This window comes from Syngnathus scovelli, chromosome 7 (genome assembly GCF_024217435.2).
Source record: "Syngnathus scovelli strain Florida chromosome 7, RoL_Ssco_1.2, whole genome shotgun sequence".
In the NCBI taxonomy this organism is placed as follows: domain Eukaryota; kingdom Metazoa; phylum Chordata; class Actinopteri; order Syngnathiformes; family Syngnathidae; genus Syngnathus; species Syngnathus scovelli.
In genome coordinates, this window is record NC_090853.1 from 6,309,431 (window position 1) to 6,336,206 (window position 26,776).

The window sequence follows — 26,776 nt, forward strand, 5'->3', positions numbered from 1 at the left end:
AAGTCTAATTTATTCTCCTACAAGTCACATACAAACTTACATTTGTGGACGAGTGACTGATTTTGTCAAATTTGAACTTCAAATTGGACCTCGGTGATGTCTTATTTTTCCCATCTGGAGAGACCGAGACAGGAAAAGGAAGAATGAACCACATGTTCAAGAGGCTAAAAATCAGGGAGAGGAGCTCCGATATTACCTGTGGAACTGCGGCACATGATGATGGGAGTTCCTGACACAGGGCTGTCGATGCTGATTGAAGGACTGAAGACAGAAGATGATGCTATGGAGGGATGGCTACCCTGAGTAGCGAAGGATGAATAATTGAGAAAAATTACACATGAAGCAAAATGAAGAAGTTGAGGTTGATCTCTGGCACAGATTGGAGAAGCTATGTTGAGTGTCTTACTCACTGTCTCTAAGTCTTCCAAAGCTTCTGGATCTCCGGTAATGCTGCTAAAACTGCTGGTGCTTGATGACGACCGAGAAATGTTGGGCCTGCTGCAGGCACTTTCCTTCATTTTAGTGAAAGGCCTGTAAGAGGAAACAGACATTAGCTTACCAAGTGTTAGGTAACATATATTAAAACCTCCATTTTTTTTCTAGAGCATTTTTTCTCATTTGGGGCAATGATGAGCTTGCCCCTGCTATGAGTGATTTTAAAATCCCACAATAGGACATGCAAGGTCCACACAAGAGAGGTGACCTCTTGACCATGAGGCAGACATTCTAACCACTACTCCACCACGCTTTTTGTCAGCTGAAATTGAATGTACCTCACCTTTCTTTGTTAGGGCAGATCTCAGGTGAGCTGGGGTTGGATAATGTGTCTGACCTCACTTCCTGGGACAGTGGGCAGACCTCTGTAGACTTTTGGTCACTACATAAAAAAAGAAAAATTAAGAGCACCATCTACAGAATGTGAGAGACAGTACTGTACCTTCGAGTGCATTTTTCGGACGGAGTTTCGATGCTGGAGTGGAGACGAGGGAAGAGTCCAGATCGTCTTTTGACTGGGCTCTTTAAGGAAGATTTGGTTGACAATGCAGGAGGCTTGAAAAAATACAATGAAGTGCTTGAAAATTCTTTTAAACGAAATGATGACGTCGCTTCTCACTCTTTTCCTCCACACCGCATATACTCACATTGTAGGTGCTCTTTGTACATTCACTGGTACTCTGAGGCATTGCTCCTCCACTTAAACTGGGTGGTACACCGCCACCGGGGCTCCTTAGCCGATTAGATCCCACCACAGTCTCCATTGAGTGACTCCTCACACGCATGGCCCTCTACAAATAAAAGGAATACATACTGGTAACTATTAAGGACTTGGTAAACAAAATAAAAGCATGGGCTTGAAATCAGTGAGATACAGTGGGCTAGAAAAAAAAAGTGCTTTCAAACTACTTTCAGACAAAAACAAACATTAAAAAATTAGTTATTGAAGTTACACAAATCAAACGCTAGAGGGAGAAATTACCTGTAAACTGAATCTAGCCATAGTTTCATTTCAGTGAGTCCAAGTTTCCCAACATTTAAACAAAGGCACCCCTTTTACATATGACTTTTTTGCATTTTAAAAATTTCACGACACAGCAGCAAATAAAAAGTTGCAAAAAATGTAAAATCAAAGATTCAATGCAATGCTGATTGCAAGAGGCTCGTACATGACTTACACTATATAATTTGAATAGCAACAGTTGGATACACATTAATTGTATTTTCTGCCATCTAACAAACAAGTCGCAGTAATTTTCCTGTCGCCGTACAATTTTATATTTACAATACGTGAAATTGGATATTTTCTCAGAACACCCGAGGTGATCTTTCATGGCTTATTGCCATGGCAGCCCGATTAGCTGGAATAAACTCAAGATATGATTCGGACAAACCTTTACAAAATGTGAAATCTAGTGTATTTTGTTTGATTTGTAATGCTTCTATGGTGTATTTGTGCAAAGATCCATCTTCTATGCTTTTTATTGTTACTTCCTTACAAAGGCTCACAATCCTTGGGTATACATTTCTTATTCAGCAATCTTACATGGAGAGATATGAATGTTCAGTAAAAATGAAGACTTGTGAATGGTTGCTTTTTCAAAACATGCACTGCAAATGGTTGACAACCAGAACACGGCGTACCGTCATCCAGTCAGCTGGGAGATGCAGTTAACTCAATAGAATATGGAGGGATGGATGACAAACGCAGCATATTAAACATGTTTATTCATTATGAGGCAATCATCTGTTGCATTGTCGACACACAATACACGGCTACTGCTAGAGCAGCAATGAGAAAAGCGGATGCGGGAAGCGACTTCGAAATGTGCAACAAGGCTGTCCAGAGTGCCTGTTAAGATAAGAGATTGTCATACGATAACGTTTTAAAAAAAAAAAAAAAAGAAAAAAAAGCCCCCCCACACACACACGAAATGAATTTACAATGAAGGTTGTAATTTATTCACTATTACCCAAAACAAATTTCTTTGTATCACTGATTATGTTCAAGTACTATGTAATCTTGTGGATTCAACATCATAAACAAATGTAATACTAAAAATGGAGGGAAGTAAACATCCAGTATTTTAGTCACCTTGAAGGATTCCAGTAGACCTCCATGTCCACCATTCTCCAACTTGTCCTCCTCTTCTGCTTCTCTCAAACCCAGAGTGGCCTGACTTTGTCTGTGAATCTCATCGTGAAGGTTGTCAAGCAACGCAGCTCGCGTTCGACCCTGGGAGAAATTCACATTCATGCACGCGCAAAACATATTCTAAGTACCTGTGAAGAAAGATGGATATGACACCAGTATTCAGAGTGTGCCTTCAATGTCACCTCAAGTTTGGCAAACTTATCAGATTTGTAGCAGGCATTTTCTGCATTGATCAGCTTTGTCAAAAGGAACTCTCGGAACTCTGGGCCCTGGAAAGATAAAACAGTGAGGTGTGACTGTAATAATAATAAAAAAAAAAAAAAAAATAATAATAAAAACTGATGAATAATAATGAAAATTGACTAATAATAATAATAATCTTTTGCGTTTAGTTTATGTTGTCACCTTTTTAAAGACAGCTGGGTTCGGAAGGGGGGGTCCAAAGGGAGGTACATCTTCCCGAGCAGTGACAGATACCTGTCGAGATGATAAATACGTCGAGTGTCTAAGGGCTCAGGTTTACAAGCACGGGGATGTAATCAATTTGAAATATGGAGTTATTATAGGAAAACTTTCTTTTCACCTTGTACATCGTGTTCTCCGTACATGGGTTCTCAACTTGGATTATCACATAGGCATGCAGAAAGTTAGAGGCAATTATGTCAGGAACAAAGGGGGTAGGCTCTTCTTGAAAAACCGCCGCCACAATGTCATTCCCTATGTGCCTTTTCCTCTGAAGCTGAGGGGGGGGCAGAGAATGAAATGTCAGGTCTCAAACAGATTGATGTGTGGGAAGATGAAGAGGTTAAGGCCACGTACCTGCTGGACATCGCCATCGGTGAAAGGAAGTTTGGTTGACACGTGGAACATAATCTCCCTTTGTCTGAAAACTGTGTAGACTGATTCAGTCCCTGTTTGTCCATGGGACACATCCAGCCCGCCACGAAATCTACAACAGCAGTCAAGATGACAAAGCATTTATAAAAATAAAAAAAAAATGCCCATGCAATCTGAACACAATTATTTCATTATTTAATCAGGCATTGGTCACAACCTGCCCTTTTTCTGTTTCTGAATGACTTTGTCCGAGTCAATCAAGCAAAGTTGTTAGCATCGATTTTAAACACAGCTCCTCTTGAAACCTCCAAATATTTATTTATTACAATAACATCCACATAGCTCTGACACTTTTTATTTCCGAGGAGGTTTCACCAAGTGGTTTATCTAGATTGCAGACAGAAGCCAAAGTAGCACTTTTATAGTTGTAGCCATTAAATCCCATTTTCTTTACCGCAATTAAATCCTCCATTTGTCCTCATGTCTCTCGTTCAAGTGCTTTCTATCACATCTCACCCCTTAAAATCCTGAAGTTCAATGGTGTCACCAAGTATGCTGAGAAACTCCTTGAAAGCTGGAGTCTCTTCATTGTTCCCAAACAACTCTTCTTCAGATGTCTGAATTGGAGAAAAAGTATCAGCGACAGATACAAAAGGACGCGAAATAAAATTGTGCCATCGATGCAACCTGTCCAAATTGTTGGTAGATCACTCCAAATTTGAAGGTGTTGTTGACCTCATGCTCATCGAAAGCTACGATCAACTGAGATCCCTGCGGAACAACAAAACAGTTACTCGTCACTGTATGCCACATGTCGTCTTCTCGAACATGTCTCAAGGGTGGCTTTGGTTGGCTCTTCTTGCGTCAGGCTGACACGCAAACTCTTCCAGCCCCGAGCGAGACCAACACTAATCATAGCCTCTTGTGTAGTAAGACGCAGATGGTATGTTTCCCTCCCCGAGGCACTGGCCAAAGGCAAGCTCCATCATAGCCCTCCATGAGGCTCGTGGAATAATGAAATCAATCCACCGTGTCCATTTTTTTGTTGGACCATCAATCTGTTGCAAAATTTCATTCATTGAGTATGGCAGATGTTTGCTAGGTAGAAGGTTTATGAGGGATATAATATGAAAAGGCTCTTCTTGCACTTTTCCCCTCTATTTAAGTGGCAAGGCATTGAAAAGCTAATGAATGCATTTAGAGGAACAAAAAAAGCAGGTGAGACCTTCAATATAATGGAGATTATAACATTCATAATATGAAGTGCTCGCATCAACATAGTTTAAATAGACCCGTTTGAGACTGGAATCAACTTACTCGAGGGTAAAGAGCTGGGTTGAACTTCAATCCTGTGGCATCGTCACATAGAAGCTGAAAAATAATAAGGACGTGAAAGGAAATGAATTTTCTCACCAAGAGCTCATATGTAGGACACCTACGCTATGGATAAAAAAGCATAAATGAATGTGTGTGTATCTTACTTTTGCAATCTGGGGTACACTAGGAAGCTGGTTTATGCCCGCTAAGGATATTCTATCATGGACTGTTTTGGTCCTTGACCTAAAAAAAAATGACAGGAAATTTTCTTAAAGGAGACTAGCAGGCATTTAATTTAATAAAATGGAAGCTATACAAGCATATTAGCCAAGGACCTGTAATCCTTAGAATTTGTTTTTTAAAGTCGAGATAGTGAGCAATGACTCATTTTGTAGTGGCTGTTATTAAGCATATTGTAAATTAAGCCCAATTGGTACCTGAGCATAATGCGCAATAATTCTTGGCTCTCAACCTCCTCATGCTTCAGGGACATGATGAGGTTCCCTATGCTGCTGCCAGTGCAGTAGTAGTTCATGTGCTCCTGCACAAAGATACACATTAGTCACACTTTCATTAACAGCTGACCCATATATAGAAGGCCGAGAGAACAAACACTCACCTTGCCCAGAAAATGTTTGCGATAGGCCCGTGCTGTGCTGTTGCACTCCAGACGATAGCTGTGTCCCTCACCGGGACTCATACCTTCTCCTCCATCCTCGTCTTCACAGAAACTGGACTCTGAAGACGAGGGTGTCCCAGCCGGTGCCTCCGCATCTTCAATCCAGTAGCCACCAAACTGCGGCAAGATTACCTGGGGATATGGGCCACCTTTTTCTAGGACCTAGAACAAAAATGTAAACACTCTGATCATGCACTAGTCTCTTCACATCAAGGTGAATGAGATACTCACATCTTCTATCCGTGGATAGGGAATATAGTCATCCTGCGAAAAACAATGTACACTAGTTTACATTTTGGTTGACATTAAGGGAACACATGTAGGAAATGAGAGCTGAAGGACCAAACTTGTGGGATTAAAGATGAGACAATGATGCAATAACCTCCAACAAATATCGATTAAGGTTCTTTGCATACTGTGGCACAATTTCAGGGTACGACCTCTAAAATACTGCTGAGGCCTGTCTGGCTAATCCTTTTGACTCTGCAGTAGCAGGAGCCGCTACAGATCAATATGCAGTTGGAGTTCTTTCAATTTATGATCAGTTAGATCAGGAGCCAATTGATTTTCTAACGCGAAAGCCTTGAGAGGTGACAGAGAGAGGACAAAGACATCGAGGAGAGACGTCACAACACAAGCTGAGTGTGGTGGGTCACACCTTCCATTTTTTGGTCTCTTCAACTTTAGGGACCTGAATCCATTTGCAGCATGAGGACGGAAAAGCACAGCGGTCAGAGGTTAATTTGTAATGATGCCAACAATGGGTATTAAATAGAAAGAGAACTTTTTGAAAACTCTACATCACATTCAAGAAACGTTCTTAGCCTGGAGGTTGAAGTGCTTGATTCTAATTTAATGCAAATGTCTTGACTCCAATTTCAATTTGTCCTTATTTAAATTATTTTTATTTTTGTGCCCAAACTTACCCTTTGCTGAGACCAGACAAAAGACCTGTGGCGATTGTCAAATGAATTGCTCATAATTAAAATAAGGCCAACTTGATTAGATTTTTAAAAAGTCTAGTCTAGTCCACCAATGACATTCATGCACGGGTTTGACTGCAAAAAAATGTTTTTCTAAGAGATTCGCATAACTTTCCTTGTTGACTTGCTACTCTCCTGATTGTTGGTTCCCTTCAGTTTGTCATTTGCACACATGCTTCCATGTAAACGGGGGTGTTAACTTCAACTAACCAATACCAGCTGGTGATTGCTTGAAATTAACAAAGACATGGGTGTGAACAATTCTGCAATTTCAGAACTTTGCATGGACTGCCCCCATTTTTTAATTTTTATTTTAAGAACGCATTCAACTTGTGCCAACTTGGGTGAAGTACAATGATGTTATCACAGTTCTATTTTTCTTTTACAAGGTGTTTGTTCAGACTTTTTTTTTTTTTTTAGTTGGATGAAAACACAGTGAGTCATACATGCTAATGCTCTTTTTACCGCACACAAGTAGGTAGTACCGACACTTAGTCATCCTCTCACGTTCAGCTCAGAATCCCGCCAGGATAAATGTTTCTTTCAGCATTTGACAATCGATTAAGTCTCGTCGAGACACAGCAGCACGTGGGTGTATGTATACACTCAATGTATATTTTATTTTGGTTTTGCCTTTAAAAAAAAAGCCTTTGAAAAGAAATCAGATGAACACATTATAATATTGACAATCTGGCAGTTTTCTGAGAGGAACACAAAGTGATTTCTGACGGCAGACGCTTCACCATCCATCGGCGCCAGCAAGATCATACATAAATGTACTCGCTTGAATGTCAGTAATGGTGTGTGTGTGTGTGTTTGTGTGCATATTGACAGCACAGCCTTTACAGTCACACTGGATCCATTGTCCACAAAAGAAAACTGATCACAAAGACGCGCTTTAGAGGATTCAATTTTCTTTCTCAGACAAAGAGGAGTGGAGGACGAGGTGGAAAGTAGGAGAATAAAAAAAAAGAAAAAGAAATAAATGAGGTCTAAAAACGTGACCTTCAATCATTGCCACCTTTCAAAGGCACAAAGATGACTTGAAAACACACAGATGCCATTGTTGAGTTTTTTTTGGTGGCCAAGAACAGATCAATGCAAGCCAAGGTTCAGAGAAGATGGATGAGGACGATAGACAGTTCTTGGTGCGTAACAGACCATTTGATCATTGGGCCGCATTGATTGGCTGTTATTCTCTGATCGTGCTTGCAAAATGTCTCCATGATGTTCTCACGGATCCCGTTGAAAGGATGACACACCTTTTATCTACTTAACATAACCATTTAGTGGGCGAACGAGCATCTTGATAGCATTCAAAAGCATTCAAAGGCGGCGCTGGATAGAGCAAAGTAATTTCTACAAGCCATTCAGCAGAGTGAGAAAAAAAACGAATGATAATTAAAATGACACTTAATCTTTTGTTAAGGTTGATATGTTTGGCAAAAATAAAAAATATAATAATTGTAGGTTGCCATTAAGCTATGGTTCCTTTTTGTACTAATCTTACATATCTAACTACTGACTATTTTATGCACCTTTGAGGTCTATCAGTCCTTCAATCCTTAAACGTTACTTTTGACCACTTATTCCATCCTCCTTCAGTATATTTCCGTGCTTTTCATGCCTCCTCCTCCTCCTCCTCTCCATTTTATACCCCCATCTGTGCTCACACTTTTCCGAGCCTGTGCCCTTGGGAACCCACGCAGGGAACAAAGGGGTCACAGGAAAGGAGGGTGGAAAAAAAATCAATAAAAATTCCTTACAAAGAATAAGATGCTATCTGGTTACGTTATGCTTTTGCTTACCGCATACTAAATTAATAAAAGCAAGCAACTGCGGCCATCTCGTTGACTGATTGAATCAATGTTTGACTCATCTTTTTGACTAGAATTTGGTTAGAGAGACGCGACAGTCAGACATGTGCGATGAGTTCCTACTTTTAAGACATTTGAAGCAAACAGATGACATACAACGGTCTTCTCCAAACAGTTCCCTCAAAGGTGGAACAAGATGTGCTATATTGTGAAAAAGTCGAACCCTTGTCGGATTAATTTATTTATACGGGGTGCGTCAAAACACTTTGGTCTATTATGTTTGATTTAAAAATGAGGTTAGATGCACAAAGCCAAAATTTTAATCTCATACCTGCATTCTCTCCAGCATGTCGAAGAATTCCGCAGACTGAAAAACAAAACAAAGGAAATCTGTCACCATCAGCAACATTATCTTGACATCAAATACCAATTCAAAGTTTTGCTTTTAAATATCTTACTGTATATTTACTGTATATGTGCTTTTCTGATAAGAGCAGGTCTGCCACTCAAGTTCATTGTGTTTTTGCTGCATTAGTGAGTCAAGAGGACAGCGCCCTTTTCTCACACCCATGTACACTCAGTGCGATAAGCAACCTCAGAGAGGAACACAAACAAGTATATGTGCCCTGCGCTTCCCTAAATGCATTTACACACCTTCCTCCCAGGAGATTTCCACCTTGTCACATAAACAAACTGTGAGGGTGAATATGCCCTGCACATTTGTGTTTGTGCACGTTTTGGCACATGCAATGCAAGCATGGACTGTTCTGCAAATGCCGGTGAAGTTAAACTTGTTCGAGAAGAATCGTGTGATAGGGCAAAATTAACTGAAGCATTTCCTGATACTGAGCAGTCACGCACTGATTTTGAGCAACAGTCTGAACTACAGAAGCGTGTGACAGTAAAATAAGTCATGCCTTGAAAGTGTATTCCTCCTCAAGACAGAAATGTCTTGAAAGACATTTTACAACCATTTGAATGCTCCCAGCAGTAAAAAGCAACAGATTACAACATTTTCAGAGCACTAATAAAACCAGTGTTCCTGAAATTACTTTTGATGAAAACTCATAAATCAACCACCCCCTCCCTTCACTTTCAAGTAGTCCATACTTCTCCTACCTGGCTTATCACAGGGTTAATATTAACAGGATGGAGATTGGAGTGGAAAACTAAATAAAACAGATAACTAGTCAAATTGAGATAACGCTTTTAATCATGACATGGTGCTCTCCCATGGAACTCAGTTGGCAGGATCCAGGGTCCAAATCCCATTAGTGCCTTCAGTTAAATTACCTCATAAGGCAAATACATTATTATTATTATTTCATTTTTTTTCATTTAATTTTTATTTTTTATTTTTTTTTAAGGTCAACACTGGATACTTTGTAGGTCACAATCAATCGGCTTTGTCCGAACCCTTCATGACAGTAATAATGATTATTTTTGCTGTCTATGTTTAGCACAATTCTTAACGTTTTAATTCCTGGACTAGTTCAGATGTTGTTTTCTCCCAGAAACATTATTCACTCTGCATCCTCCTTCATCCACAGTAATGTTGTTTGCACCTTCACAAAGGCTTGTTCAGAAATACCTCATCCAAATTTAGCATCATCTTTGCATTAGCGGGTGCTAAAACCACCATAGACTAACCACAAAAACCAAGCACTCTGACTCCTGACACCTGAGCTACAACCTCAACTGTGTTAATGTGTTACTTTCCTCAAAGGCACTCTTTTGATACAGTCACACATTTATAGAAGTTATTACGTAAATATGACCTCATGCAAAACAATACGTGCATCTTTATCTATATATTGCTTTTACAATTCATATATATGAGTAAACAAAACAATAAAAGATCACCCTAAAGGTTATTTTCAATCATTGATTACCTGGCTTCTCGGAGTCCAAATAAGGTTAAACCTCAAAGACAGCAGCTAAAATACGTAAAGTACATCCCTGCAGCGTCATTTGTGTAGCTCCATCTTGCATAGACACTTTGTCTTGCCCATATTTAATCCTTGTCTAATCTTTAAAAAGTCTATATGCCTTAAACAGGAAAGTCAAGTCAGGCACTTGACGTGACTGTTTCCAAAGCATAAAACAGGTTGGACCAGTGTTAATCTTTCTTCATAAAACACATGCGGGTGAGCACACACACAGTGTAGCTTTGTAAATGAATTAATGGGTTGCTCCCTCTAAATTGTAGGCCGGTCTCTTAAATGGATGAAAATGACTGACAGCACCACATTGGCCCCAAAAGACGCCAGCTCATCGGGTTTCTGCCCCGTATGCCAGAAAGCCAGTCCAGCCCGGTACACATGTCCGAACATGACTGCTGATGGCTTACACGTACAGAGCTACACATAATCTCCAAATTCAGTCATCTTTTGTGTTTTTGATGTCATGAGAAGAATTCATTCTTCACGTCCGCCACTCCTTTCCACACTATTTCTCCCAATAATTGCAGCTTTGTTCAAGGTGACATGCTGTCAAGACTGAGATGGGTTTCTGTGGATACTGTTTCTTTATGTATTGCTCTGAAAATCTTCCTTCAGGGAAATTGTAACAAAGAAAACCTGTGAAATGATTAATAAAAGATCAAACCTAAAATAATGATAATAGCACATAGGCTACTTTCCTGAACTTCAATGCGATCATATAAACTGTCCACATTTTAATATCATCATTTATAACCATCACTGAAATTCTTCGCTTCTTTAATGGGACTAACACAGAAAGCATCTTAAATATGAAGACATTGAGGTGAACGGGAATGCAAGTTTAGCTAAAATACATGCACATCCTACCTTCATGCTGGGAGGAGCGGTGCGAGGCGGTGATGGGGGACATTCTCCTAGAGGGACGTTGGAGATGTTCAACAGCTCCTGTTTCCTGGGGAGTTTAAAAAAAAAAGTCATTTCAATGATGTTTATGATAAAGTAAATAATACATTTAGATGACGGGTGACATCACATGTTCATACAGTTTTTCACTTCTATTTGGATCCACACAGAAATAAATATAACATAACATAACATAACATAACATAACATAACATAACATAACATAACATAACATAACATAACATAACATAACATTAATATAATATATTGTCTTTCTTGGCCCACACCTCCACAAGAAAAACAAAAACAAAACATACATTGTTTTTTTTGTAATTGGAAAAAGAACTTCAACCAGATGGGTGAACAAGTAAGTGAAAGGAAACACTTAAAGCGTGACAAAGGCCCTGGTACAAATGAGCAGTGACCCTTCTTGCGGGTGGAGATTGCAAAAGTAATCTTAGTCTTTATGAAGCATATCAGAAAGGCTCCCGCTTTAATTCCTTGGAGCAGCTGGTGACTTCTTGCCCAATTTACTCAAGGTTGACAGATGTGGAAGCACATCTAGTAAGCGGGCACGCCCAAGAATCTGGCTGCCCAATGAGCAAACCCGGTTGGCAGTTGATTTTGCTTTGCATGAGACCGATTGTGGAGAAATATTTTTCAAAGGCAGATGTAAATCACCGGAATCTGATTGAATCAAGTTAACCAAAGTTATTCTAATTGCATTCCAGGTCCTATAATAGTCCACAACTGTGAAAACAGATCATGCTATGTAACGCTAAACTTACAAGACTGAGTATTTATGTGATGTGTTTTTTATTTGTGGGTGAATGCCACATGTTTCCTGAGTGTCTAAAATGGAACTTGAAAACCAATTAGCCAGTTCGTAAACTCCTGACCTGTAAAAAAAAATGATTTGCTTGTTCGAAGACAACTGTGGCTGGAAGGGTTTTTGAAGAGATGAGCACATCCTGTCCTTGACATTTGGTCTTTTACTGATGAAATAACAACTACCTTAGACATACCGACGGCTACGGGGGTGATAAAAAACAATTTGTGAGGGAAGGAACACTGTGAAAGTAAAAGATGTCAAGCCAGGTAATTGCAGGTTTTCGACCTTTAAATGTGAGCAAGTCTGCATATGATTAGGGAAAAAAACCCATAATTCACTCGAGAATTTGTGATCGTGAATATTGAACAGGTTTACAATCCATGGTTGTTGGCTTCAAGATCATTAGGTGAAAATCGCTTTTAAATTAATAATTAATGTGACTTTTCATCACTTCATAATCACTTGTTGATTCTTAACAGGGCTGTGCAATTAATTGAACTCCAATTTCAATTATTACTCTGTGTATTTAAAAGATTGGCACAATCGTAAGACAACGATTATTAATATGCATTTATACTCAATACATTTATTTGTTTATACAAGGAAACCATACTTAAATTTGTACATTATCACCTTTTTTTAACTAATTTATTTTATCATACATTTTGTTTTGTCCAAAAGGAACTACATATTTGTCTTGATATTTTTTACAATTTTCTTATTTTGTATCAAAAATAATCATTTGAATAATCATGATTTTATTACCAAAATAATTGTGATTAATATTTTTTTTCATAATTGGTCAGCCCTAACACTTTCCCTCTCTAAAACATACTCCAAGTAATTACTGAAAGTATGCAACTGAAGCCACAAAGTAAAAATTCTCACCATCCCAGCCACACATGCACCCGACCGTCCCAGGAAAGGAAAGTGTGTGTCATGCTTTTGCATCCATAGCAACCAGGTTGGTTTAGCGACAAAATATTTGCCTTAAGTCATCCCATACGGCAAACCGCTGCAAAAGTAAATGCAGGGGAACCAGAATAGAAGAAGGGAATATACTTTTGCGAGGATTGTACTGTATGAAAAATATGTGCTAGTTTAAGAAAATATTTAAAAGTTTGTCTGTCCGAGATTCGCTGGGTTCGCTCCTGACAAGTTTGGCCCTAAGTACGTTGCTAGTTTTTTTCTTCTTGTATCCTTGACTGAATGCTCGTTACTTTTCTATTTTTTTTTCCCCACTTGAGATCCTATCAACTCTATCAATTTCTGTTCATTTTACACAGAGCTTCCTTTTTTTTTTGTTCTTCAACGATTTTGCCCAGTCTGACTGAGTGAGTACAAAAGAATCTGTCAGTGGACATTGAATACTTCTCTTTACAAATCGCCCCACTACTTCAGACGAGCTGATAAGCACATTGGAGCAAAAAAAAAAAAGGTCCTGCAGAAAGGGAGAGAGGGCTATTGAGAGGGCGGGAGAGGTGCAGAGTGAATGGATGTCAGACAGATCGCTGAAAGAGAGCATGCTATGGAGAGTGAATAAATGAATCTGCAGACTAAAAATAGAACTTTCAATCCCCTGAGCAGGGCTGTCTTTGAGGGGGGTCTCTGGACACTTGTTAGAGACAATACTAACCCATCCATTACACCCTGAGACAAAGCTGAGTGTTGTCAACAAACACGCATGCCAACAAGCATGTTTATTTTTTTACTTTTCCTTTTAAGGTTGAGTGAAACTGGATCCATATATTGCGTATTCATGTTTCTTTGGTACCATATTTGGTTCCGTTTAACTTATTAACACATTTTAAAAGGGGTAACATATAAAAGAGCAGTTGAGTAGTTCAAGGAAAAATAGCCATTGAGTATTGAGGGAGGAAAAATGGAGTTATGGAGGAATGTAATGGAAATAACAGTAAGTCAGTTAAAAAAAAAAAAAAAAAAGCAGAATATGGGACCAAAGTGTATAAAGTGGCCAAAAAGCAAGAAGACATTTGTTTTTAAATATCTGATGCTTAGGTTAATAAAAATGCACTATGTAGAATTTGTATCGTATATCTCAGTATATTGTTTGACAAGAATCTTAATTGTAAGTCAGATGGAAATGATATGAAATAAAAGGCCTGCTTTTAAATGGTCATTATGATAGAAAAAAGACAAAAGACTGTGAAACTAACTGTCGATGTATATATAATGGTTTTATTTTGTTGTTGATAAACAATGACATTCTTTAAAGAAATAGTGCACAACTGCTATTGATTTTTATCACAATCTTTAAACATCTCCTGAATTTTGAACATCTTGACAAGTGACTTCCAGCTGATTTGTTTTTGCTCACTATGTTTTGTGTTTGATGGAATATATTTGAAGTCTCTTTCAAAGTTATGTAACTGTCAAGAAACTTGCCTGAATGTCTTTTGTGATGGGGAATAAATCTTGTGTTGTCGGGGGTTTAACAAAACAAGCCAGAATACATCACACGGCTGGGAAAAGCAGATAAAACAAAACCAGTCAAGCATAATACATCAATTTCTTGGGAAAAAAAAATGTTAGAATGATTTTATCTTGGTATAGTTAATTTCCAGTACACAAAAATTAGAAAGGAAACTAAAGTAAAGGGAAGCAAAGGAAATGTGTCTAGGCTGGTCCATCACTTTGAAAGATCAGCAAAGTAGGTGTCAAGGCAATCCCACAGCAACCAATGTTCCTGCTAAAAGCATCACCAATTGCAAACTGTTACCTTAGCAAGGACATATGATGGAAAATTTGCTTTTAAGGTTTCTATACAAACCGTTGGTTCTCCAGACCCTGGAATAAAGCTAAATTAATTACTGATGGCTTTGCACAAGATAAGCACAGTTGCATTGCATTTTCTGGGGTTCACAAAATGGCACTGAATGAAAGTGTTAGCTAAACAGTCCTTGATTGCTCAGTCAAGTTGTTGGCGTGGAGGGCTGGGGTGGTTATTTGTGTTGTTTTTGTGTGTCTACATGCCACAAACATGCTGTCTTGAGCGCTTGCTTATTTTTTTTTACACTCTGGGCTCCCTTTCCGCAGGTAAAAATAAGCAGCCGGACATAACGCACACAAACACCATACGGAATGCGGCCACGCTCGCCAGGCCAGTTCCGAGTCCACCGGTCGATACTGAACAACACTCTTGGCTCGTCGAAGTATGTTGTGTTATGAGGGCTTGCATGTCACAAAGTTGTTAAGTCATCAGGGCACAAAAATTGTTGCCCCACTTTCAATCATCAATCATTTCTATATGATGGATTATTAATTCATCATTCTTCATAGGTTTTTAAGACTGCACTCATTAGAAAGTGGGTCATAAATGTATTATCATCATTATTATTATTATTATTATCATTGTTATTATTATTATCATAAAATATTATATTATTTTAAAAAAATACATAAAATTATTATTATTTAAAAAAAAACCACCAAGTGAACAATATGTAACCACAAAGCACTTTTTTCAACCAGCACTGTGGATGAGCGTATGGAGCTTCACTTATAAGCAACTTATATACACAAATTGTAAACAAACACACTCAAACATGCACGCACATGCAGATATACACAAACAAACAAGACTCAGTGGAAGGTCTACACATGGAGAGTATACACATTCAGATAGAAGCAGCTGGCCTCATGCTGTTCAACTTAATGGAGAGTAAATACACATCACATTCCTACCAGCATGGCGATAAGAAGAGTGAGCAGAACACACTCGAGACTCAGAAAGGCACATTTGCATACAATATGTGCCACCGTGCCTATCAGAACATTTGTTTGTATCAAAGTAAAAATCCCATTTAAGGTACTCGCTGCGACACAAAGACAAATAGCGGTGATATAAAAGTCTGAAATGGTGCAGACAGAACAACAACAGCAAGTTCAAACTGTCCGAAATTGCCCTCCTCATGTGACACCCGCTACAGCAATAGAAATGACAGCCGTGCTGTCTTTTTTTATATGACTGCCTCAAGCTATTTCAACTGTCCTGATACCGTGTATATGCTTGCCATTGGCTATGAAGCAGAGAAAATGAAGCCATAACACGAATCAAAGGCACACACAGTAGCAATGCATTAGGAGCAGAAGGGCAGCGCCACATGGAAACACTGTTCTTTTGTTCCAATATGTATTTTCTATTTAATAGAGAGCTCTGATTCAATTACATCATGACTGAGTATAAATGATGTTATTTCATCATTCTTAGTGCTGTTCTGGAGTCTCTCCGAGGGCATGGTACTGTCAGCCCCGCGGTTTGCCATTTAAGCAGCCTTTGTGGGTTGGACTGGTAAATGCCAATTAGTCAAAGGAAATGGAGCCTGATGAACTTTGCCCGGCAACAAGTGAACATAACAAAATAAGCGAGGAAATTTGAGTGAGGGAAATGAATGATTTCTTTCTTGAAAAAAAAGGCTTCTTGGGAATAAATATTTGATTTGTTGGCTAAATCATGTCTGCAAGCCTGGCACCTCCTTGTCACACATGGCGTGCACGTTCCTTACAATTGCGGCACCAGTCAGAAGAGAAATAAAAAGACGTTCCAAAGGTAATCAAGTTTATTGCCAAGAAGCACTGTGACAACAGAGAAATAATTTGCCAAGGACAAATATTGTTTTTTTGTTTGTTTGGAGATAGCCAAACCAGTCTGCCAAGCTTATGTCATTATTAGAACCACAATGGCGGACCCCCAATGTTGGTGGGTGTTTATTGTTGCTCAAGGCAATATTTGATAATCCTTGACTCTTAAACACACTACCAAAAAAGCAAAAATTGCTTGAAGTGCAAATCAAAATTACTTATGTGCTTGTTATTCCAACTGAATGTCATTCTTCCAGGTTGTTGTTATTAAATGACAATGAGTAAAAAAAAAAAAAAAAAAAAGAATAAATGTGAAACCTTTGGACCCTTTGTGCTGCCGGTAATCCAAGTGTCACCCGATAACACAAACAACCGGAGGTGAGGTAAGGTCAGCAATACCGTGGATACGCTTTCATCTGTGGCATTTTACTCCAATTCGAGGATCAAGTCTGGGCCGTCACAACTCCCCCCGCCCCCCTCCCCTCTCCAGTATTTACAACATCCGAGAACTCTCCCTTTTACCAGATGGTACAAACACAACCCAGTTTACATAGTTTGCAACTAATGGCCAATGTTGGCACGCTTCATTGGTAGCTTTTATCTTAATTCAAGTCCAGCTGTTACTATTACACACATCCATCGTACGCAATCTTCCAGCGAGTTAGGAAACATTCAAGCATGTGTTCGCACTGTACTAAAACTAGCGACCACTACATAATCAGCACGGCCTTCGACGAGTACCCACTCAAGATTCTTGAGTGTACTGCAACAATTGTCCAGAAGTAGATATACAGTACAGGAATAGATAAGTGGGAACTTTTTTCCCTTATACTATACTCAACAACCACTTTTGCTCAGCTAGTAACAACCTTTTTTTATTTTTCCCATGTTCCTCTTTTACAGTTTGGTTAATGTCTTTCTTCCGTTCACTCAATATACTTGACTGAATGTTTGCTCTTCAAAACCACTCAGAATGGACCTTTGTTCACTCCTAACTCTGTTGCCGCTCTTCCTCTCCATCTTTTCCCCTCTTTTATTTCCACTGACCCAAATGCACTAGAGTGTGGACTAGACACACACACACACACACACACACACACACACACACACACACACGCACACACACACACACACACACACACACACACACACACACACACACACACTCTCCAACAGACTACACAATAGCAGGCACCAATAAAAAGAGGACCTATAATAAAACTGTAAATATAAATCCACTCAACCAAACGGAACATGCAAAGTGGTACATAGAGGTGACTTATCATAAATTACAACCCATAAACTTTTTTTCACAACTTCACAAGCATCCTGTACTAATGTGTGTATTTGTGTGTCCATTTTTGGGCAGCCAGCCAGCAGAAGCATACTGTCTCATACACTCCAATAAACTACCTGCACAACCTTGCAAGTGTCATCAGAAAATAAACTTCACCCACCCTTCACTCTCTTCTTTCTCCTTCTCCTTTTCTTTGGCTTTACGAGACTTGTGTAGGAGTCCAATCAGGATGACAGCAGCTCGAATGCCGGCTTTTTTATTGTGTAAACGCCCTCTGGATTGAGACATGCTGGGCGCCTCCAGAGTAGATTCAGGTGACAATTGCTCCAAGGTCACGTTGGCTCCTGGACTCCTTGGTGAATCCTTGGTGGTGGCCTTTTGGGCTTCCAGGGTGACCGCCTTCAAATCTTTAATATCAGAATCAGTTTGGTAAGTTCTTACGAGACAACGGACGCTGTCTACTTTTTCTTGGAACGGCGGAATCAATGCAGCTCTTTCAGGAAGGCTACTTAGTTGGTAGATCCCCAAAAGGTCCAAATTGGTACTGTTGGACTTGAGTCCAAGGTGAACTATCTGCATCCCCAGCTCCTGCAATGCATCAATGCGTTGATCTTCCAGAACACAAGGTGCTGTTTAATGAGAAGAGTTTTGCAGCAGAGGAGTCCACAGACTGTGAAGCATTGCATCTCTCGGCTTTCCTCTGACTCCCTTCCTCTCCCTCGTTCACTAACATGCTCTCCGTCCTCTCTGTCTGTGACTGCTGCTGCTTTGCTCCCTACTTGCTGTCCTCCAAGTCCAGTCCCTTTTCTCTGATTGGATGGAGCTGGAGCAAGTACCGCCCACCTCTCCTCCTTCTCAAGGAGGACTTCCCCTCCATCTCTCCCTGGATGACATTTATAACATGTACCAAAGGCTTAACTTTAAACCATTGGGTTTTTGTAATGTTTTTTTGTGGTGCATGTTGCTTGAATGTAATTATGTCACAATTTGAATTCCCAACAACAAAATGATTCTCTGCCCCACCGTATGAAGCCACAGAATTCTTATCAGCCTGTTGCGTGCTGTGCCGTTGCCAAGGACATCAAAACTGACATGCAACCTCACAAAAAAAAAAAAACATAAGGCGAGAGAATTCATTATTTGCCAATCATTATTCAGATCCCCTCCTACCATTTTGTTAATGTTATTTCTTCTCTCCACTGCTTTTAGATTACAGGTCTGATAAACAAATATTTTCAATTCCTCATTTTTGAACCACCTATCTATCAGGGCTTGACAGAAACAGGAAGTTATACAGACACAAAGGAAATGACTCCAAAAACAGGACCATTATGAGACAAGTTTATTTGCATACATTCCTGATAGTAACCATCTATCTATTTTCAAAAAAAATCTATTTCCATAAATAGTTGACCTTGAACCAAATTGTCATATCAGTTCAACCTTTGACACATGAACAAAAAAAAAATACTGAGTTCCAGTTTTCATTACAGTTGGTTAGTGTGCTGGGTTATGTATAAAATAAAATAAAATAAAATAAAATAAAATAAAATAAAATAAAATAAAATAAAATAAAATAAAATAAAATAAAATGGCTATAAGACTATACTGGCCATATGAAATAGGAAAAAAAAATCATTCAGTGTAGAAAGCGGAAAGATAATGAAAAGTTGAATTGGTTTGATGGCCTGAATGGATTGCCACGCTCATTTGACAACAAAATAAAAAGTCAAATACCTGAGCTGCTTCAGTAATTACGTGAGTGGCCAGGGCATGAAATTGATAGAGTCCAGGAAACAAGCAAATGTGACAATCATAAGGTTCCATCTCTTTGAAAATGCATTTCTGATCCTGTGTCTTATTAGTCTCACAACAAGAAACAATCTTGACCTAAATTTACCCCAAGGATCCAAACTATTAACAGTCCATGGAAAAACTACTTTTGTTTTCTGCACAGTTGAATTCCCTGAGAAAGAAAATATTCCTAAAATAAGCATGTAATTAACACTGTTACCCTCAGCGTACATTGGAAATTGAGCCTGTCCCAGATAGAACATGTGCAAACATGCACACATCTTAACTGGAATATCAAGCCCACCCTTGGGATCACTGGTAAAAAACAAAGATATACAAAAACAGTACACTTACTCACATCACACATCACACGCTGCTTACCAACTGGGAGATTTCACTAGGGTCCTACTGTGCGTCATCAGGAGAGGAAATGAGACCTTGATCAACACTTTGTTCTCCTTCAACCCCCCCTCTCTCTCACACACACGCACACACACACATAAAAAAAATAATTTTTATTGCTAGAATTATTGTAGTGCATTTTTGGGATGACTGCATGTTGCCATCCAAGATACCGTCTTGATCTTGACAAGAATATTTCCGCTATAACCATTTTATTTTCAAGTTTCCTATTATCAGTATAACCAGCTGAGCAATTCACTGCAGGTGCACCATGTTGCAGTTCGAGCAGCGAGTCATCAAACCTCATTTGCATATTGTGGAAACAGAGGCTACTTTATGCAAATCATCAGACACATTGCCTTTGGAAATGTATACGTCTTGAGTCATCATCATCATCATCGGTTTAAATGTCAAATAATGATATAGATTATTTGGATGTATACATATATTTGAATATCTGAAATCATTTCAAAAAGTGTTCTCATTTCAAAAAGTGTTCTCAGTCTTGTTAGTCTTGAAAAAGAGGCGGCTGTCAAACATTACCTAAGCAATCAACAGCAGGATGCCAAACATTCAAGTATCCCAAAACATGCCTTCAGGCAGAGCAAATAAAGCCTCAAGCCTGATCACAACAAACACGTTTCTCGAAGCAGCAACCACTTTTACCTCATTTGGATGTCACAAACAATTAGTCAGGGAAAAAGGGGTCAAGGTAAGGTCAAACAATGACTCAAATCGACAGCACAACCTTTACAGGCCTCAATACCCAAACTATTGAAGACACGTTTTACTCAGGAAACTTCCTGGACACACTTTTCGCAAATAAAACATTAACACCCAAATAAATAGAACAAAAGTATTGGGACATGATTATTTCAAGTGCCACAACAGAAAGTCAGACTTTGTAGATCTGCTGACAAAAAATACCATCGAGAACATTGAGGCTATTTTCATAAGCCAAAACAAAAACACAAAAACTAAAATTGAAAAACACTTTCAATGATGAGATAAAATAAAAGTCATTTTAAGCGGTCAAATTGTTAATACCCCCCCAAACCACATTAGGTGCATTACTGCTTTGTATATTCCAGCACAGAGTCACAATTAGCCCGACACAATCCAACTTGAAACTGAATACCCATTTCAGGAATGCACATGGGGCCAATTTAAGGATACACTGTACACACATACACACGCATACAGCGCCCACCCACACACACACACACACACACACTTGTGTCTGCTTAAACTGTACCAAGTCTCTGCTGGCACTTGACAGTCTCTCAAATGTCTCCCAAACAAACAGATGCCAGTCTGCAAACGTCACTTCTCTTTACAGCTCTGACAGGACACTACCTAAACATAACGCTGTGTCACCATGCATTTGCACATAAACACACTTGCAGAGAAAGTGTTTGGCCCAGCTGTATACAGGCTGCAGGTTAAAATGACCTTCACAACTGCTGCTGAGTAACTGCTTTATTCCCAAGACACACACATGCACACATAATAAAGCGCTCAACCAGCAGACGTTCCTGTCTCCAACTCAACCCTTGTTTCAATCCACAACACAAAAATAGCAATACGAGCTGGAAAATACTTGCAAAATTCCTTTTCATGAGTTGTTGACTGCTCATAATGAAGTCAACGATATTTATGGAAAGTTGCATGTGTTGGATTGATACTGAAATGCAACGTATGTAAATCAAACTGGGAAAGTAAATATTGTAAAGGCAAAGGTCATTGTTTGTGTATTTCTCAAATATGCATGTGGGGTAACATTTGTGTGATTGATGGAAGCATAAACATTCATATAAATAAAATGAAAAATCGCTTTCAACTCTTGACATTTATCGGCTTTTGATGGTGACTGGCTTGTCATTCATATTATTGTATGTTTGATTCAACACATTCCAATATTGCTTTTGCATTTATGATGACTCATTGTGTTCTATCGAGCTGTACGTACATTTTATTTAAAGAGCACTCAGAGCTTCGTACAATGCAAAAATGACAAATCTACATTTACTACAAGAAAAAAAAGACTGGACTTGTGTTTAACAGCTTTTTGGAAGAAGAAAACAATCCAAACAGCAGGCAGCTCTTAGCTCAAATGGAAGTGAATTTTACAATTTGGGAATAACCTTTTAATCTTTAATATTATGTTTGAGGTCATTTCTCAGAATTCTAAGCTATTTTTTTTTGTTTTTTACCAATACCCTGAGATGAGCCGTCTCTGGGGAATATGAAAGAAAAACTCAAATTGAATGCTAAGGTGAAAGTAAAAAACATAACCTTGAAAATTCATTATCATTTCGTTACTAATTAAATTAATTATTCAACTAAAGTAATATTACAGACTGTGATTGTTTACAACCCAAATAATTAACACGATAAGATTTGTCACACTTGCTGGCGGTTTAATGTCATGTTCTGACTTCCATCCGGAACAAGGAGTATTTTTCATGTTTTCTTCTCTAACCGGCCGGCTTCATGCTTGGCTCCCTGCAACGATCATACTTGTTTTTGGTTTTCTCAATGTCTCTCCAGACTGATCTAATCCTCTGGCAACGTTTCAGGGCACAAAGGACAAAGCTGTGAGCGTTCTGAAGTGCACTAACTAGAGTTTACACTCTCAAACCATCAATACCAGCTGGCCTGTACAGCTTTCAAGATCCTCTTCCAGTAATTGAAGTTTATATCTCTTTGTACAATTTGTCCTTTCAGACAAGCCCTTAAAAAATGAACATGTTGTGCATGAATTCTGACATCTTTATATTTTTGTATTACGGCGTGCCATTATGTACATCTTGTGGCAGTCCGCCCACATATTTAGCAGATATTTCAATCCCTCAAAAAAAAAAAAAAAAGGTAACAAAGGCAACAAACATTATTATTTTATTTTTTTAATGAGTATTTATTGATATATTTGTGATATTATTGCGGAAGGTACAAAACCAATTCATCCAAGTGTTTTTGTCAATCACGTGCAAGTAAAAAAAAAAAAAAAATTGTATAATTTATCAATATTATTGGGACAACTACGTTGATTAGAACTGAATTCAAATGTTAATTGCATGACTACAGTCCCATTCACAAATTAGTTACTGAAACAACACTAAGTATGAAGAAAAGCGCATGAAGCACAGGTTGTAGTTGAAGTGCACTTGATGTATTGCACTGTCACCGAGTGTTTTTAAAAATAAGACAGTTTGTACCATTGCTAACGTGGGAGAACTATTGTGTGTCTTTGAGAACAATGAAGCATTGCTTCTGGCCCAAACAGTTATCACGCTGAAGCGAGACAACTGAGACCGGAGAGAATTGTATTCATGCATATTTGTGAATACATTTTGCGTTTCGTTCCCATATTTGCAGGTAAATTAACACATGTATGGTTGGACTGTTTTGCAATTACAAGAGTGTGTTATTTTTAAATGGATTGCTCATGGGTTTTAATTTTTTTTTGCTCTGTCTAACTTAAAAGCAAATCTAGATTAAAAAAAAAGATGACCACTGCTGTCGATGAAATTAGAAGTTCTGATTACGAAACCTGTGCTCGAGGAGAAGTGTCTATGAAGAGCTACTGGCGGAAGAACAGTCTCGAGAGTTTCAGAGCAGAACAGAGCTGCCGAGGAAAAGGGGTTGTTTTTGTTAGACACACTCACACCTACAATAAAAAAATAAAAAATAAAAAAACTGCCTTCCACACAATTGGCCATAGAGGAACCTTATGGATGATCCATCAGTAGAAATGTTGGTGCCTCTGACAGATATCTTGTGACATGCCAGACGGCAAAACTGGATTCTGTCAGCTTTGGTGAGAACGTGCATCAGTCAATAAATGATGAGACTGCTATATTAGTGGCAAGACAAATTAAAATCAGGACTGAAGCATTTGGAAATTCTGCGAAAATCCACACATCATCAGAGATGTTCATCCCGTCAAGTACACTGAGATTGGGCGAAGGAAATTAGAACCAGAGAAAAGATTGAGAACAAATGAGCGAAATGATAGCAAGAAATCAGATCCAATCAGAGACAGGTCTAGACTCATGCTGTGACGATGAACTGGTGATGCAGTATATTTGTTCCTTTAGTGGCTGTTGATTGCAGTGATGTATCACTGACAGTCCTTTTCTCTTCACTAAACTCAAACTCGAGGATTTGCTGCACTCTGTCTAGCTTTGGCTATGTAGTTGTGACGCGATTGTTGCTTTGATTTAATTTTGTTGAAATCTGACTGTTGACTTAAAAAAAAATAACCATCATCTTCAAACAACATGACAGATTATTGACCTGGCTTTTTTTATTGATATGGAGAACATGAATGGAACTGACTTAAAATGCTTAACCACAGTTATGTTGTGGTCACCAATGATCATCATTTCTCTCTGTGACAATGTTTCAGGCCAAACAGCCAAGGCCCAGGACTTGAGATAAATCATTCCTCTATAAGGAAATTGGGTTTGAATTCAGCTCTGTTGGAGCGAAACCATCCAACTTCCCCTGATGTGCTCATTGGGACAGAAGATCTGTGTACGAGTGTGTGTGTGCGTGCAAACACAAAGACGCAATCAGGAAAGATATATCCTTTCAGCTGTATCAAGATTTACTTCTGATCACAGAAAGGCTTCCTGTGATTACTCCATAGATAGATGTGCCGTGAAGAGAGAGCCAATGAAGTCTCTGTTGAGAATTGTTGGTGTCAAGGTGGTTGTTCTAGCATCTATTAAATATTTTCAAAATTAAAGATGGATGACGTGATCAAAACGGGTCACAGGGAATTCAATGACACAATGAAAACAAAATTCAAATAAAAAAAAAAATAATGACACACTTGTACACACAGACAATTAACGATCCTGTAAAGTGGAGGAAAAAAATTCAAATTAAAAAAATTCAAATTTAAAAAATGAAATGACACACAGACAATTAAAGATCCTGTAATGTGGCAGAAAAATTTTTAAATAAAAAAATAATATTTAAAAAATTAAGTGACACATACCTGAACACACAAATATCCTGTAATGTGTGTGTGTGTGGGGGGGGGGGGGATACTATAATACTATAATACTAATACTACTAATTAGAATGAATAAAAAAACATGTATGGTGTAGGGATGTCGAAAAGGAGCATGCAGATCGTGAAAATGATGGGGCAGAGCACCGAACCTTGAGGAACTCCATGGCTGAGTGGGATGTGTGTGACATGACAAAAAAGTGTTGTTTTGTTTATCCAAATGATCAGTTACAGGCAAACAATCCCTGCTTACTATGTATGTATGTTGTCACCAGGCAAAATGGAAAAGTTGTGCAAATGTTTGAAGAGCACGATACAAATCAATGGCCTCATTGCAATTTTGTTGTGAGTAAAGATTGAGTGCTCCCCTCATTCTCTTCGATCCCACAGTAAGAAATGAGATTTGGTCAACATGTCGGCTATTCCTAGAGTGTGAACATGGCCTCTTGTCTCTTTGGTCACATCTGTCAGCTGTGGACCCTCTTTCCTCTGCTCGAGCCCACTCAAAGTCTCGTTTCATTCTCTTTCTCATTTCCTCCAGTCTGTACAGCCATCCTCTATTCTCAGTGATGCTAAAAAGACTGTAATTTGCAGCAAGGTTACATCAAGTGCGCTCCCAACAGCCATCACACAGCACAGAAAGAACCTTTTATTCGGTTTCCAGTGGCAACACATTGAGGCCTTAACAAGTTGAGATGAAGAAGGCTGGAAATTGAAAATAAAATTGTGCAACACACACACATGCACACACGCACACAAACTTTGAGGCGATCGGTTGGAATGAAGAGTGTAAACAGAAGTCGGAAGAAGAGAAGTCATGTAACAAAATAGAACCAAATTTGAATTGTGCAATCACTATTACTATACAGTTTGCTATCGGAAGTATATAAGGAAGGTGTGTAGAGTTTTGTCACCTCCCTTTTTCCTTTTTTTTTTTGCAAGTTTGTGTTTCCCATCGTCTCACAATTTTAGATATTTGTCAGAAAAATACATTAACAAATTATCAAACAAAAAAAATAATAAAATAAAAATAAATAAATAAATAAATAAGCAAGCCACAGTAAATTTGTGCTTTAGCAAAGTGGACATGTACTTTTCATCAGATCGCTCAATATTTTTTCCCCTTAATAAATCAAATTATCATTTAAAAACTGTATTATTGAAACATCAAGGTGAGGAAACTGGAAAAAAAAAGAGTTTAGAAGTGGCAAATATTTTTTCATGAAACTGTCATTTTAGAGAAGTCATAAAATGACGAGTCTCAATAAAATATATTTTTTTCAAAACATAATAAATCACAATCTCTTGTACTGAATCAAATCAGATTGAGCAATCGTAGTGTATAGAAAACAGAATCAATCATTGTTGGTGCACCTTTAAAAACGGTTTCACTAAAATTGTTTGATTTCATCTCATATGCTTCTTGTGTGTGATTAAAGCTGTGCATCTGAGCATGCATGTGTATTGAAGCATATTATTCAACTGCAGCCATGTGCTTACTCTTTGCCCCCTCTCCAAAGACCACCTCTCAGCGATGCCGCCTCATCGGTGAGTGCCTTCTCTCCGAGCCCTTAACAGTGAGCCTTCTGACCAGATGGTCCGCTTATCAGCTCCTCTGTCTGAGTGCGAGCAGCATCAGGCACAAAGCAAGGAGTAAATATTTGTCAAACACTGAGAGGCAGATGGTTTTTCTTGTG

General features: G+C 38.7%; 1 protein-coding gene across 6 annotated transcripts in view; it reads right to left on the minus strand.

Annotated features, from left to right (window-relative positions):
* LOC125971954 (rap1 GTPase-activating protein 2) overlaps window positions 1-26,776 on the minus strand; it is a 35,147-nt gene that overhangs the window by 1,760 nt on the left and 6,611 nt on the right. The window contains exons 1-22 of one of the 6 annotated variants that reach the window (XM_049725146.2): window positions 18,021-18,625; window positions 11,094-11,178; window positions 8,615-8,650; window positions 6,142-6,174; window positions 5,715-5,747; window positions 5,424-5,645; window positions 5,242-5,345; window positions 4,969-5,047; window positions 4,805-4,858; window positions 4,175-4,258; window positions 4,004-4,104; window positions 3,470-3,599; window positions 3,234-3,389; window positions 3,056-3,127; window positions 2,833-2,919; window positions 2,591-2,731; window positions 1,143-1,286; window positions 938-1,017; window positions 779-877; window positions 411-531; window positions 197-299; window positions 41-114 (exon numbers count right to left, since the gene is read on the minus strand). In XM_049725146.2, the coding sequence (XP_049581103.1) occupies window positions 41-114; window positions 197-299; window positions 411-531; window positions 779-877; window positions 938-1,017; window positions 1,143-1,286; window positions 2,591-2,731; window positions 2,833-2,919; window positions 3,056-3,127; window positions 3,234-3,389; window positions 3,470-3,599; window positions 4,004-4,104; window positions 4,175-4,258; window positions 4,805-4,858; window positions 4,969-5,047; window positions 5,242-5,345; window positions 5,424-5,645; window positions 5,715-5,747; window positions 6,142-6,174; window positions 8,615-8,650; window positions 11,094-11,178; window positions 18,021-18,439 (2,457 nt within the window). In that variant the 5' untranslated portion in view covers window positions 18,440-18,625. Of the gene's footprint in view, window positions 1-40; window positions 115-196; window positions 300-410; window positions 532-778; window positions 878-937; window positions 1,051-1,142; window positions 1,287-2,590; window positions 2,732-2,832; window positions 2,920-3,055; window positions 3,128-3,233; window positions 3,390-3,469; window positions 3,600-4,003; window positions 4,105-4,174; window positions 4,259-4,804; window positions 4,859-4,968; window positions 5,048-5,241; window positions 5,346-5,423; window positions 5,646-5,714; window positions 5,748-6,141; window positions 6,175-8,614; window positions 8,651-10,175; window positions 10,431-11,093; window positions 11,179-18,020; window positions 18,626-26,776 lie in introns of those variants that run through there. The other 5 variants (XM_049725144.2, XM_049725145.2, XM_049725147.2 and 2 more) reach the window with 5 other exon arrangements.